Source organism: Pholis gunnellus (assembly GCF_910591455.1).
Source record: "Pholis gunnellus genome assembly, chromosome: 11".
In the NCBI taxonomy this organism is placed as follows: domain Eukaryota; kingdom Metazoa; phylum Chordata; class Actinopteri; order Perciformes; family Pholidae; genus Pholis; species Pholis gunnellus.
In genome coordinates, this window is record NC_136538.1 from 22,540,573 (window position 1) to 22,557,116 (window position 16,544).

Here is a 16,544-nt window from a genome sequence, read left to right on the forward strand (position 1 = left end):
GGGGGAAGAGAGGCTAAACGGTTGAGTGCAAAGCTGAGACAGAGGGCTCCTCTGTGGGCACTGGCGTCGGGGTGAGGACCCCTTCTCCGCTCTGGAAGCTCTCTTTCCTGAGCAGGTTGTCGCCTTGGTTGCTCTTTTCTGGGCGAGGAAAGAAAAAAAAAAAAAGAAGAGGGGAGGGAGGGCACGCACCACTGGTCATGTACAGAGACCTGGCGTGGGCAAAGTGTGATGCCACACACACACACACACACACACAATCACTATCTAAAAGGGTTTGCCAACCACCCAGATAGCCAGCCAGTCTGGCAGCCAGTCATGCAGTTCCAGACATTTGTCATGACAGGCTAATTCACAGTCAAGAGGTGCTTTAGGTCTCTATCTTGTCCAGGCACACACACACACACACACACACACACACACACACACACACACACACACACACACACACACACACACACACACACACACACACACACACACACACACACACACACACACTCACATAGCTGTGTAATCACACACTCAAAAACATTGTTTCAAATGCCAGAGTGATGATCCAGACACGCTGCAGGTAGAACTTCATTGAAAGCCGTCCACCACAACGACAAACACAGTACACAGCTACACAACGTGCTTGATGTGTATTCGTGCATGAATTAATATATAATTTTCTTCTTAACATTCCCAACTAATCTAAAACCAGAACACATGGAAACATATATTGGCTTTTCCTAAAACCATCCCAACATGCGTCTACCTTCTGATCTATACGAGAGAGAACTAAGAGCTAAAGATCCCAAACTAGCTTCCTGGTTAGCGTAGCCGTTAGCACAGAGACGTATCAATATATTTAGACATTCTTGACCAATTAAAGGTCTCTGTTGCTACAGTTGAGGGCTTCATACGGCTGGTTTCCATCACACTGCACTGATTATCAGTTATTCAGGTGTTGAGGCCTCATAATTAATATTCATATCTTAAACAAGCCAACAGTTGAGTTGAACATTACCATTGTTTATGAAAGATTATCCTTGTTGATGTAATTATTGTAAAAAGGAATGATGGTGGAAGAGAAACAGCAACATATTTGTGTCAGGAAGCAACGAGGATTATGGGAAACGTGGTCTTCTGTTTGAAAAAAACACTACAGAAGCTTCCTGTTGGCTCAAATATTTGTGTATCGTAATTATACCACAAGGTGGTACATTTGAGAGAGCAAGAGAGAGAGAGAGGGGGGGAGACAGAGAGGGAGGGAGAGAGAGAGACAGAGATTGGGAGAGACAGGGGGGAGAGAGAGAGAGAGAGATAGGGAGAGACAGAGAGAGAGAGAGAGACAGAGATTGGGAGAGACAGGGGGGAGAGAGAGACATAGAGAGGGGGAGAGATAGAGAGAAAGAGAGAGACAGAAAGAGAGAGAGAGACAGAGGGAGAGAGAGAGAGAGGAGGGGGAGCTTATCGGCTGGCTCCAGACGGAGTGCACGGATCAATGGGCGTGCGAGGCCCACAGCGATCAATGCATTTGATAAAGAATTAAAGAAGAGCCACTGTACATGGCTATCAAAGAACCAGGACACGGCCTAATTATGATTCGACGGGTGCGTGCCCATGATAGGGGGGGTGTGTGTGTGTGTGTGTGTGTTATACGTATGCACATAAATACAAATCTGAGAGATGTCAGCGTGGAAGTGCAGGCTGTGTACCTGTGTGTGTGTGTGTTTAAATATAAGTGTGTGTCTGAACCTCGGGCAGAGGTGTCATGTTGCTGCTGTTTCTGGTTGTGTGTGTGTGTGTGTGTGTGTGTGTGTGTGTTCAATGAAATATCTCAAAAATAAATACTTAGGTACTTTAAGATGTTTTATCGGATCATTGTATGTGTTTTCCTGTTCATTATCCTGTGTGTATTCCAATAAAGGCCCAAATAAATGTGCCATTTATAGCCATGGCATTGGTTCATATGTACTTATGCAAATAACAAAAGATAAATAATATTTTGACACCGCTGCATGTAAAAAGCGCAGCACACACACTTTCATAGAGAATATTGTTTGAACAAATATTGAAGGGCAGCGTGCGTCACAAATGAACAGAAACAAAAAGGTGCGTGTCTGCAAAATCAAGCTGACATTTCTTGAGCAAATACTTTTGTTTGTGTTTGACATCTGAGGTTCTGTGTAACTGTGGTGTCCTCAGCACTCTGTGCGTGTGTGTGTGTGTGTGTGTGTGTGTGCGTTTGACACTTGTAATGTAGGACAGGTAGAACAGGTAGAGTGGAGCATCGAGACGACTAAACACAAAACACACAGACAAAAGTCAGAGGAGCTCGTCACTCAGACAGACGAGTCAGATGGGAAGGTTTTGCCCTTTAAAAGAGAGACAGGATAATTACTGGAGAGGGAGAGAAAGAGAGGGAGAGAAAGAGAGAGAGAGAGACGGAGAACATGAGCTGAACTTTGTGACAGAAAAAAAACACAGGTAACTTGTAACTGCACAACATCCTTTATGAGCAAAAGAAAAGGGCAGTCGGTGTGTTTGAAGGTCTCCACTCTGAAATAAGTTCTGAAGAAAGTGTGTAAAACTGCATTCTCTCTAGTGTCCACCAGGGGGCGACTCCTCTGGTTGTATAGAAGTCTATGAGAAAATGACTACTTCTCTCTTGATTTATTACCTCAGTAAACATTGTAAACATGAGTTTATGGTCTCAATCTCTAGTTTCAATTCTTCTTCAATACAGCATGATGTTCATTTAGTAAATGATGGTCCATTTAGAGTCAAACAGACCATAAAGCAGGGGATGCTTTAGGGCGGGGCTACACAGTGATTGACAGGTCTCTACCAGAGACGTATACGGCGTCTCTACGTCACTCCTCCTCAGTCTAAATGTGGTCTCTTTCGTTCATTGGCTACAAAAACAACAACATGGAGACGGACTTGAGGCTTCCAAACAGCAGGATGACTGCTTATATAAAGGCTATGTTTAAACTTGGCCCCTTTTGATTTCCAGGAACCTTTTAAGGAAACTTCACCTTCATCTCATCTTCATCACAAACCTCAAGACCGCTACAACTGACAGCATCCATTCAGACTGCATGTAGGGCCTGGAGGTCACACAGGAGTTGGTATTCAAATTATTTTAATGTTTAAGTGACAGTTTTGTAGCTGATATCTTGAACAGTAAAGAGATAGAAAATGAGCAAACAAGAGAAGCTAAAGGTAATGTGCTTATTTCTTCAATATGCATTAAATAAAGTATTATAGTGTCTCATTGATCTGTAACTTTCCTAATGTTCACATTTCTTCAGATGCAGTGGAAACATGGACATTTTGTTTCCGACCTTCTGAGTGAATTTTTGGGACTATTTGAGTCACACACTTACATTTGACCAGCGCTGGGATTGTTTTACAAATAAAACGAGACAGAAGGAGAGAGGCTACAGCGAGGACGTGGACAACGTTTGACACTTCTACTTTGTCAAACGTGATCACGAGGCCTCTGATAAGTGGACAAGGAGAGCAGAGAGAAAGAGAGAGAGGTACATGTGTTCACAAGAGCTGTGTGTGTGTGTGTGTGTGTGTGTGTGTGTGTTACAACTTTCCTCTCTGATGGCTTGATCAGCTCTTGTGATGCAATTGAGAGAGCTGTCTTTCTCTTGCTCGTTAACACACACACACACACACACACACACACACACACACACACACACACACACACACACACACACACACACACACACACAATTTAGAGACTGCCTTTGATCTCCACTCCAGCCAATTCAGCCACGACACATACCCACACACTCCAACACACACACACACCAAAGAAACTGCCCACCAAACTATTTAGTTTCATTAGGCGCTGATTCTTCAAAAAGAAGAGAGCGAGCAAGAGAAAAGAGAAAGAGGAGGAAGAGAAAAAAGGGAGAGCTGGGAGAAGAAAGGAACGGCAGCCACATTAAAATGAGACCTGCAGAAAAACTATTCCTGCTGAGAGAAAGGAGAGAGGACAGGAGGAGGAGGAGGAGGAGGAGGAGGAGGAGGAGGAGGAGGGGAGGAAAGGACATAGTGTGGACTAAATAGGAGGCCATATTTGCCATTTCATTTTTGAAATGCTCCTTCACTGGTGGATTTCTCTAATATGAATGAAAGCTTCTTCTTTTAATACAAACACAAATCTACAATAAGAACATTTGTATTCTGTAAAGAAAGATGATCAAATGTGAAATTAATTAAATTAAATTTCAATAACAGACTTCATTTAAAGTAATTTGTTTTTTCTATTGTACATTTTTATTTCTTAAACGACGTCTCACACTATTACACTGTGTTGATCGTTATGCACCAATCAAGTCAAATTCCTCGTATGTGCAAACGTACTTTGCAATAAACCGTTTGTTTCTGATTAGATGCATGTATTTCAGATTAGGCGTTTTGGAGCCGGTACACTCACAGCGTTCTTTATCTGCTGCCCTCTCAGTTGCAGCTTTTGGATTACGAAATATAGTTATAATAATGGGAACATGCCACCGTTAACATGTATGTCAAACTCAACACTCACATTAAACTCCTGTTGTGATAAGTTCACTTTCTTACTTGTGTTTGTTTGGGGCCAACAACGAGGTAACAAGTAGCCTGTTAACAGTGTGACATCTCTTATAATACACACAGTCACTCAGAATAAAGCCGCCACTAAAGGTGCTTCTCAGTTTAGGGGATCCTTGCTGAGGTACAGCCGAGGAGTGCTTTGTTTTGTGACTCGAATGAAAGAAAGTGAAACGAGAAACGAGGACACAAATGCAGTCAAGTCTGGATCAGAGAGACGGACATCAGATGACAACACCCACAGGTCACAACAGCAGAGACCCAGGAGTCTCCTCCACTTCTAAAGAGGAGGAGAGAGAGAGAAGGGGGGGGGCGGCGGAGGAGAAGAGGGAGGAGGTGGTCGGCAAAAATCAAACGAGACCCAATTATAGGAATCACAACGAGTCAGTGAGCAGAGGGAACTCTCCTACCTGGAAAACACAGAGGCATGCGCGTGCACACTCTCCGACGCACACGCTCAAACCAATGTGCACAGGTGCTATATAACTGCACACACACACACACATTTGTTTTTGTACACACACTCTCACATACACACACACACACACACAAGGGAGCAACAACGCTTGCACACAAACACACACTTCTTCCCAAAACCTAGTGTGGATCCTGATAATTAGCCTGGCCAGGCCGGTGTGAAATTACTGTTCTCATCTGCTAATGGATGAGAAGACCTGAAGCGAATAGAGACACACACACACACACACGCTCTCTCTCACACACACACACACACACACACACACACACACACACACACACACACACACACACACACACACACACACACACACACACACACACACACACACACACACACACACACACACACACACACACACACACACACACACACACGTCTCTCCCTTAAAAATAATAACAGAGGGAAAGACTAAAAAAGCAAAAGAAAGACAAAATTGGGATAAAGTCTGGATATTTACTGATTATTGAGCCGTCTAACTGTGACTACTCATATGTTGTGAAGGCCACCTATGAGGAAGAGGAGGAAGAGGAACTATTACTAGCACTGCTCGTCCATTAAAAAGACCACAGTGAGGAGGACGGACAGCGAGACAAGATGGAGAGAACAGGAGGACGAGAGAGAAACACACAGAAACACAAAAGTACACGGAGGAAAAGAAATATGGTTTGAAAAAAAGAGATGGAGACAAAAAGAGAAAGTGAGCGAGAAGATAGGGAGGGAGAGGAAGAGAGGAAACTGAACCTGTGACCTTAGATGAAAGAACCAGTCACTGTGGGCTACAATTAGGGATGGCAGGAGGGAGAGCATAGGTCAAGAGAACAGGGCTCCACACACACACACACACACACACACACACACACACACACACACACACACACACACACACACACACACACACACACACACACACACACACACACACACACACACGCACACACACACACACACACACACACACACACACGTCATATTGCTGTCAGACTATTTAGCTGTTGATGTGTTTTTATTCATGCATAATAATCACATTAACGTGAGCTGAATTGACTGCAACAGTAGGAAAAAAAAGGCCTCGGTTCTTAGATCAATATTAAAATAAAGATTTGATGTTTTTCCTGTAAATGTAAAGATGTCACAGGAGACAACAGTAGAATTATCATCCTAACACTTCCCCTCTGTAATGTGAACATATTGCACCTTTCTTTGAACACAACTGCTCAGTGTAATTATTTCCTCAGGTTTTGAAATGAAAAACTAAGATAAATCAGAGGTATGAGAGTTTACATTACGAGATCAAAGCTATGGAGGAAGGTGTGAGGGAGCTGTTTGCACAGGTGCATGATGGGACAGAGGGTTTATTGTCAACTTGGTGACAGAATTACTTCTTCTAAAGAAACGTAGAAATAGAACAGTAGAATGGACATCTAACCGTCTGACGTGGAGATCTTTCAATGTTTGCTCTGTCACATAGAAATGAAAACTTCCTCATCTTTTAATAAGAGTTTAGTTAATAGATGTCAGACTAACTGATTTGTCATTTGTGCTATAAATGCTACACAATGCAGCCCCTCCTCTCCCTCCCGCCCAAATCATTCTGTTGGCCCCACATTAGCCACTTCCCTGGAAGAATGACGCCTGCTTTAATTGAATTAAATTATACCTTATGCATGCTAAACCGCAAAGCACCTACTTAGACGGATGGAGAGTTAAATGGGAAAGGCTTGGGCCTCTCCAGCTGATAACACGGAGACACACACACACACACACACACACACACACACACGCTAATCAAAACAAGACATCAAGTAATCTAATCTGAATCACTAACAATTATCAGCACATTGGCCTCAAGGCCAGTCGTATTCCTTTGATCAATGTTTTCTATTAAAAAAAGTGTAAACAATTCAATATCTTCCCCCTTCCTTTATGCGTGTGTGTGTGTGTGTGTGTGTGTGTGTGTGTGTGTGTGTGGCGGGGGGGTTATTAACCAATTGTCCTTGGAAATGAGTAAGGAAATCAGAAGGAGAGAGGGGGGGAGAGAGAGCAAAGGGTTTGTCTGGATACTTTAAGGAGCTAATCTAAGTGAAGTCGGCCATCTTGCCGCACAACAAGGGACAGAAGAGGACCTTTTGTCGCCAAGGAAATATAACTGCAGCTTTGAAATACTCTTTTAATTTGCCTTCTTTCTCTGAAGACGTTTTAACGCCACCAGTCCTTCGAGGTTCCTCATTTATTTTCCTCGAAGATTATGTGGAAACGGTTATTCCCGCGGCCGGACACGCCGGACACCAACGCACACAAACAACACACTCATGTACGCAAGCGCACACACAAGTACACACACTCTCTAAAAAGCATCTAATTCAAGGGCATACATCTCTTTAAGGATTCAGGCAGCAGAATGCGGCTGCTGCCTTTCAGATATTTCATTACCAAAGAGTATTTATTTCATTTTCACCCTCAAATACGTTGTCGTCACAATTCTCACAAGACCCCCGTCTCTTTCTCTGGAACATTCGGAAACGTCACTGAGGATTTGACAACAGTGCTTTCCCAGGGTAAGTCCTGGTCCATCTGTGTGCCCCCCCCCCCCCCCCAGTATATTATGTTCAGTGGACCGTGCTCGGTTCAGAGCTGCAATTTCACTCACGTCTCCTCTAGTCTAGTTTGCCTCGGAACAGCGATTCCCGGGCACCCTTTTTCCTTCTTTCTTTTTTTTACCGTGAATGTACTTTTGCTGACAAGTGTGTGTGTGTGTGTGTGTGTGTGTGTTCGGGGGGAAATTGAGGGGGCAGCAAATTTGGTCGGGATGTCGTGAAATTGTGCAGAGTCAAGACGACTAAAAACTGAAAGAGAGAGAAATGTTTAAAGAGAGAAGAAGGGAGTCCATCCATATTCCTCACTGACGTGTTCAGGTCGTGACGTTCAGCGGCCCATAAGAGAGTCTGAGCAGGAAGTTAATAAGGAAAAATAAAGTCTTGACTCCTTCTAAAGTGTTCAACAAAGTGGACTGCCAGAGGATGAGACTGGGCTTTTCCAGCGCGTTGCAAGTGTAGTGAGCAGCGAATAGCGAGCTGTGGAAGTGACAAGGAGGGTAGCTGAAGAGGCTGCTGGTCACTCTATTAGCTGCTGCTGCTGCACACACCACAGTGCACACGGAGCAAAGAAGCAGACAACTCAAACTCAGGACGGCCTTCACTCAAGCTGCCTTTATACTCAGAGTATGTACGGAGGCCTTTATACGCGCTGCATTATTCTCCAAAAGGAGAAAGGGAGTACAAACAAAATGTGCTGTGAGGAATCAAAAACATCAGATATATGAACACAGACTGCAGGTGTAACCACCAAAAGGCCATAAACTAACCTCCACTATGATGAGGAGGGATTGTAATTATCTGTAAACTCATATCTCATATGAATGGACTAATTTACTGCCTTTATACAAACCCTGTAAAGAAAGAAGTCGGATATTAAAAGCATTATAAAGAAACAAAGGTTGAATATCCTGTAAATTATTTGATTTGGCTGAAAAATGTTTACTCACAGGAAGATTTGTAAGACGTCCTGTTCCTCAAGCATCTAAAAGCGAATTGTCCGTCTTTAAATAGTGTTTTTATCAGTGAAGTATATGTGACAGGTCACGTGATCGTGTGCGCCAAATTACAAAAGTTGAGAGGTGTACAACAGAGCGCAGCGACCGCCTCAAGGGCCGCCGCGACGGCCGTGATTACGTCCTTTTCTGGCAGCCGTGCCTCGAGTATAAACTAAGCTTCACTACACACAGCGGAGGTCAGACAGACCTCCTCAGAAAACATGAAGAAGCCTCAGGTATTGACAAAAAAAAATTGGGGAGGAGAGGCAGTATCAGAGTAAGAATTGTCAACGGTTTCAGTCACACACACAGAAACAGAGCTTTGACTTACATCACAGACGCCCGTGGCCCTGTTTGGTGCCGTGGCGGCTGAGTTGGGGAGGTTCTTGTTGCCGGCCTTCATCGCAGCATCTCTGCGGGCCTGTTCCAGGAGGAGGCGGGCTCTCTCCTTCAGCTCCTCCTGACGAGACAGCACCTTCTGTGTGCGACAAAACACACAGAGCTCGTTTCTTATAACACGGTGTTCTTTTGTGGGAAAGGAGTGCTGGTAGACTCTCACATATTATCCTTTAAGAGTGTTTGCTGGGAAAAAGCAGTTTTGACTCTTGAAATATGAGTATTTCTATTTCACCTTTACTCACTGGGGGACTTGTTTTTGTGGGATTAATTTGAACATTTTTGTGTTGTTTTTGTGATGAATACTTTCACACAGAACGTGAAAAATTATGCGGCAAAAGAGCAGCATACTTTAGTCATGAACCAATCACAAGTTAAGTTGCGTCTATATCTATGAAACAGCATTAACGCTGAACGTAGTCCAAACCAAAACTTTTATTACTCCTCTCACCCTGACAAGCACAGACCAGATCCACTCCTGCTGTTCTTACCTTTTACAATAAAAGCCCTACATATAATATACTTGCAGACGAGTGTTTTTAGCCTTTTTGTGTCATTTATACGTCACTTTAAATGTGTACTCACCTTCTCAGCAGGGGGGCTTGATACAGGGGCTGGTGCCGGCTCCTTTGAAAGACAAAATACAACATTAACTACAGGTGTGTGAGAAAAAATACCAAGTTACTGGTTCTATATTAATAACACTTGTCTGGACTTGGTTTCCATTCAAATCTGATTCTTAGAAAATGTACTAACTTGTGTAATTTAGTCAATAAGTGACACAAATGATCATTTATACCTAGAGTAGCATGTTGTCTTAGTTCCTGTTTGTACAGTGAGGAGGTAGAAAAAAAGACACAAGTGGATCTAAACGTAGGAGTCAGGTACACGTCCCCCATGATAAACAGGACTTTACGGGGCCAGCCTACAGCTCCTGACTGGGTCCAGTGGTGTGGAGAGCATGACGGCTTTGACAAGAATGCAAAAACACACCTGGCTTAGAATTTTATCTGCCAGGTAATCCGGCTGTATAATAACGGGGGAGCGAAGAGGGCGAACGGAGCGTCTACATCTGGTTCAGACGGAGCAGCGTTACAACACAGTGTTTATCCTTTCAACAAGTCAAATCTGGCCCGGGCGCAGGCGAGGATGCATCCCGCTAACTTGATAACAGCGGATCAAAACGGGGTGTCATAACTGTCATAACCCCCCCCCCCCCCTGCTGCCCCGTGACCTTTCGACTTGTAAACAGGAAGCGGTAATCTGGGGTTAACCGACGCAGGCGGCAATGTATTCAACGTGTGTGTGTGTGTGTGTGCGACTGAGATGAGGTGTGCTCCGTGCAAAGCGTCGCCACGCCTGAGCGGTCGCGGCACCAACTGCCATCAAGTGAAGGGATGAGAAATATAATGAAAAATATAATGAAATGTCAAAAGCAGGGGGGTTTCTCCTTCTGTAGTCGCCACGTGTTGAAGGGGCCCCGGCCTTCCACGCGTCTGGCTCTCGGCAACAACGAGACAGGCGGCGACAAACATCTAATGCAGAAACGGGAGAATTTTTTCGGTCATCTCTGCAACGGCATCGACGAGGTCGGGATTCTGAAGCTTAGCGAAAAAGCGCCGGGGAGGAAATGAGTGTTCACCGCTTCCCTCTGTCTTATGACGGATGCAGCAGTGGAAGTTTCAATCAAAAAAACTGAACATGAAGGATCCATTTAGGGGGCCGGTGCAGGTAGACGCCGTCAGAATGTTAATACCCGACTTAAGTAGCGAGACGTGAATTAGTGTACGTCACACAGAAGGATCCAGAGGTTGTTTAAGGTTCAGGACGTATAATTAGCTGTGAGATAGTTTAATCTATCGCTTACTGACCCTTGAAGGACGGGTGTAACTATATTCAAAAATATTCCTGTTTCTACATCTTCGCTTCGCTTGTATTAAAACAGAGGGATTATCAAACATAAGAACGAAGAAATAAAATGGAAAGTGTGTAAAAAAAAAAAAAAAGTACAAAGGGAAATAAACAAATACATTCTTTCTTCTTGGTGCATTTAAATGTTCAGCGTTACTTCTCTGGGTGTTTACCTGTTTGGGAGGCGTGTCTGTGTGGTTGACTGGAGGGGAGCTGGTTTCTGAGGCGGGCTCAGACTCCGAGTGACGCAGGCTGGCCCTCTTCTTCTTGATGAGGTCTGCGTCCCTGTTGTAGGAGAAGCCCAGTTTCTGGTGGGGCGGTGAGGCCCCTCTCCTGGTGGGGGACCCCGGGTCTGTACTTCCCTCCTTTCGTTCCTCTCCCACCTCATCCTTCCGCTGCCTCTCCTTCTCCATCTCTCTCTCCACTCTCTGCGGCAGCTCGCTGAGGTCCAGAGTGTTGGCTTTGAGTAGATTCGCCCGGTCCTCGGAGCTCGACGTCGGCGTCTTGTGGGTCGAGTCTGTTGTCGCGGCGGGTAACGCCGTGCGTGGCGACGGGACAGGAGGGGAGGACTGCGAAGGCCCCACCGCTCCCACTTCTCCGGCCTTCCGACCCGGCTCCGCCGCCTCGTCCTCGGCGGCTTCGGTGCCGTTGGATTCGGCGTCGACCCCGCCGGCGGATTCGTCGGCCTCAGAGTTCACCTGCCGGTGCTGCACGTCGTTGAGCTCGGCGTAGAACTTGTCCTGGCCGATGGAGGCGTTCGTGTCCGTTTCAAAGTCGCCCACCTTGTAGGTGCTGCGGCTGCTGTTGGCCTCGATCTGCACCACGTTGAGCTCCTCGCCGGAGAAGTGGGCCCGGATCTGGTAGAGGTAGGTCATCACCGTCAGCTTGTCGGGAATGGCCAGCAGCACCATGTCCGACGGCTCCAGGAGACGGGAGATGCCGAGGCTCGCAAAGCCGTCATATGCCTGAAAAAAAACCCAGAAAAGACACAAACTTTCAATTACAAATTCAAACTGGTTTTAAAAATGGACGGATATGGATTCTTTATTCAAACCTTGTATTTGGTGCATTGCATGCATGATCCATGTCTGCCTGTGTGTCTGTGAGTGAGAGACACCTTTGGCATGACTGCTGACAGGTCATGTCAGGGATGGTTGTCCCCGATAAGAGACACAGATACCCCAAGACAGAGCGCTTAATCCCAAAGTGTGTGTGTGTGTGTGTGTGTGTGTGTGTGTCCCCTTATCGCTTCCCTACATCAACCTGCCCACGCTCTCCGTCACGCGTGTAATTGGTCTGATTAGAGTCTGATGAGAAAATACAGGTTTGATTATCAAGCGACACACGAAAAAAAAAACCCCAATCCCCCATCACCAGATAGACTGAGACAGAGAGAGAAGGGATGAAAACCATTATCGCAGCCAATGACAGGTAAATAAATAGATTAACAGCACACGCTCACACACACACACACACACACACACCTGTCCCAGGTATCACAGCTTGTATCTGGGCTGCTTGATAGTGTTGATCTAATTCAGACCTGTTGCGGCGCTCGTTTGTTTCACTGCCTCCGTAGATCTTCGCAGGTCCATCAGTCTCTCTTCCAAACCCTCCTCAGAGTGTTTTTAACCGTTATTTACCCCGGGGATCGCTTTGAAGAGCCGTGCTGACTCCTATTCAGCTCATGTCCACATTTTCTTTCCTTTTATGTATCTAGAAAAAAGTCTATTGAGCGCGTATGATTTCTTTCATTAAGTCGCTGATTTTCTTTCATCCAGTAGATCTGAGCTTCTTCTGCGACTACCGTCTCTAAGTCAGCAACTTCAACTCTTCTTCTACAAAAGACATTGACTGTGTGCCCCATGTTCTTATTAGATTATCATTATTTTACAATACAATACATACATATTATTCACTTGAAGTGGCTTAATCTTGTTATCATATAGTGAATATCTACTGTCTTCTGACTGTGTTCTGGATATTAGTCCATTAATTAAGCACGGAGCTGTCAACAGGTGATCCCACGTAGAAGAACTATGAGGTGAACTTCTTGTGTCAAGTATAATATATATTACATACGCATTGGTGATCACTACAGAGTGATTATTATGTGGAAAGTGATTTTGGACAAAGCTCAGAATGAAGTGAATCTGTATTCATTTCTAACTGGTGACAAAAGAACAGAAGGAGCGAAAAGGAGAATAAAAAGGTGGTTTAACGGAGAGATGTTTCTCAATTTACAATCAATTATGACGTCTTTTGTTGGGGGGGGGGGGGATTTACTCTCACCTCCTTTTGTACCCGTTCTATTGATGGGAAAGTACGTGTTTGTGCTCGCAGAGACAAGGCAGGAAGAAGGAACCGACGGCGGGAGAAAAGAAAAGGGAGAACAGAGAGGAGTTTGCCTTTACAGCGAGTCTGTTTAAAGTTCCTACCTCACCTCCTCCCCCCGGCAGAAAGGGAGATAAAAGAAAAGAGATAAAAGAAAGAGAAAGAATACGGGGGAATAAGAGGGCCTGATTGGGTTTCTAACGCGTATTCAGGGGAGCAAAGTGTGCTCACATTGTTCACAGTGGAGGCCGTGAAAGAGAACGACAACTCTGCTGCTCGATGGGGGGGCGAGAGAGGGAGGGGGGGAGGAGAGAGAGAGAGCGAGAGAGCGAGAGAGAGAGAGAGAGAGAGAGAGAGAGAGAGAGAGAGAGAGAGAGAGCGAGAGAGAGAGAGAGAGAGAGAGAGAGAGAGAGAGAGAGAGAGAGAGAGAGAGAGAGAGAGAGAGAGAGAGAGAGAGAGAGAGAGGCTCTCTGGCTGGGTTTTGTTTCAGGGTCGATGTTGGTCTTGACATGCGCTTCAGTCTTTTTGACCTCGGTGTCACGATTTATTCTTTCTGCGTCTTCTGTTGCAGCTTGATGAGCGCCGATCACGTCACGCTGACACCGATACTGAGGAAGGCCTGCTGTCTTTAAGTTGCTGTCTTTAAGTTGCTGTCTTTAAGTTGCTGTCTTTAAGTTGCTGTCTTTAAGTTGCTGTTTTTAAGTTGCTGTCTTTAAGTTGCTGTCTTTAAGTTGCTGTTTTTAAGTTGCTGTCTTTAAGTTGCTGTCTTTAAGTTGCTGTTTTTAAGTTGCTGTCTTTAAGTTGCTGTTTTTAAGTTGCTGTCTTTAAGTTGCTGTCTTTAAGTTGCTGGGGTTTTTTGGTGGTAGGAGCCAGAACTGACTGCAGTTAAATCACAAGTAAATATTCTATGTTGTTGTTGTTGTTATTGCAGTGGGTTGGTCTGTCTCAATACTTTAAAAACAACAATAAAGGAGCTTTACGACACAGATTAATAAGATATATCAGGATCTGATCACACAGACAATGCATGTCAAATCACCGCTGTCTTTTTGTTGGATTTGATGACAAAAAGAAAACTTAAAATATTACCAGAATCAAAAAAATATGTTATCTATTGGCATCAGGCAGAACACAACGGGTACACAAGATTTTTATAAGATCACAAAAATATTAAAAATATACATTTTGTGCCATCTAAAATAGTTGAAAACCAGGATATATAATTACTCATTACTCACTGAGCAATGATTACTTCTATTGTTTATGGCGTCTTATCATACTTACAGGGGATGCTTTAGGGCGGGGCTACCCTGTGATTGACAGGTCTCTACTAGAGCCATATGCGGTGTCTCTACGTCACTCCTCAGCCCAAATATGGTCACTTCCTGTTCACTGGCTCCATCCAAGATGGCGACAGCGAAATTTGACTTTGTGTATGGTTTTGCTTGCAGCCAATCACAGCAGGCGTTCTTTGATTTAATGCGACGTGTGATTGGTCCACTACCACAGCAGCTACAGCCCCATGCAGTGTGAGGCAACTACTGTAAACACCTGCTGCACCTGATAGAAAACAACTGAACGCTTCCAGTCACATGATGGGGATCAAATGAAGTGATCTACTGGCATCAGTATCACTTTAAGGGTTACTTATTCATGATGTACCATTATAAATGATCATTATTTTAACTATATCAGCCGGCTAAACTGCTCGATTGATCTTGTGTATTTTTTCCAACACTGACTGATTGGAGTAACATTTTTGCCTCATATGAAAATCATGTATTCTGTTTTCTCACTTCTCGTCATCCGGCTGAAAAAAAGCTTTTGGTTCGGACTAAATGTCACCGTGGTCGTCTTCGTCGTCGCCCGCTCCGCCATAGAGCCCCCCCCCCCCCCCACTCGCTCTCAGTGACTGACAGCTATCTATCGCTGTCAATCATCAACGCTGCCCCTCCCCCTCCTCTCTCGGTTGTGCTCAGGGAGCTTTAGCCCGCTGCTTGGTGCTACGCTATCAGATGCCATGACAAATGACTTCTCCTTGGCCTCATTACACACACACACACACAAACAAACACACACACACACGAGACATGCAAACTCCTCAAACAACCAGATGAACATGTGGACACACACACACACACACACACACACACACACACACACACACACACACACACACACACACACACACACACAGAGATAATGGATCATTTCAAGGGCTGGAAGTGTTCTGAATATTCACTTCTCTCTCTCCCCCCTCCGATATTGATTGTCCTTATCTGTCATAATTCAGCACAGTCTGGGCTCATTGCAATCACTCCTCACAGATAGACTGTGAAAGGAGGAGGGGTGGGGGGGGCACGTCTATCAACTGGCCATGAAAAGCAAGAGATGGTTGTCATTTCCATTTCTATCCGATTCAATAAATTCTATACATTCTAATAACTCCTCATGAAGCATCTTGAATGTCTCTTTTCATCGCCCCTCGTTCACACATGGATGTCTTTCTCTGGCTCTTTGGGATCATCAACCTGCCACACTATGGAGGGCTTTCCTTCTCTTGTTCCTACACCTCCAGGGTGCTGCGTGACGCCACTTTTACTCCTCTTTCATTTGCGTTCACAAATCACAGCCACCTACAACACAGGGTGTAATTTGTGCACAATTACTGCATGTGGCATGTTCTGGAAACACACCAACAACATCCGCAGTGTCAAAGCCCAACAGACATCGCAGCTCACATGCAGAGAAAATCAGTTTACATGCAGATTTATTTTATTTCTTTTGTCACTGTAGAAATGACAGAAAAGTGGCAGACGTCATCACAACCTGGGAGAACATAACGCTCCTCAGCCACCTCACTGGTTGTTGACTTCATGAACCTGCAGACTACGATAAACACTCTGATGTGAGCAAATTAAGGAAAAACAGTCGAAAAGGGAACCCTGATTGGCCGATACGGTCCACGTTAATCTCAGGTGTTGTCCAGTAAACAGGACACGTGACGTGAGCATCATTTTGATTTAATATTTCACAAAATATATCGTTTTATTCATTAAACATTCAAGTGAAATGTTTCTTCTCTTTAAGCTGATTTTATAGTTTCTTTTTGGTGACAAATTTCACACTTTTCGAAATGCATTAAACATATTTAAGAGTGTGTAAATTACGTAAAAAGACACGCTGATGAAATAAAACTTTTAAGGACATTTTCCAAATCGTTGGGACAAAGGAAAA

At 44.6% G+C, this 16,544-nt stretch overlaps 1 protein-coding gene across 1 annotated transcript in view; it reads right to left on the bottom strand.

Moving 5' to 3' along the window:
• ehbp1 (EH domain binding protein 1) overlaps positions 1-16,544 on the bottom strand; it is a 129,384-nt gene that overhangs the window by 50,473 nt on the left and 62,367 nt on the right. Inside the window, exons 12-14 of the mRNA XM_079169122.1 lie at positions 11,147-11,938; positions 9,648-9,689; positions 8,998-9,144 (exon numbers count right to left, since the gene is read on the bottom strand). Of these exons, the coding sequence (XP_079025248.1) occupies positions 8,998-9,144; positions 9,648-9,689; positions 11,147-11,938 (981 nt within the window). The remainder of the gene's footprint in view (positions 1-8,997; positions 9,145-9,647; positions 9,690-11,146; positions 11,939-16,544) is intronic.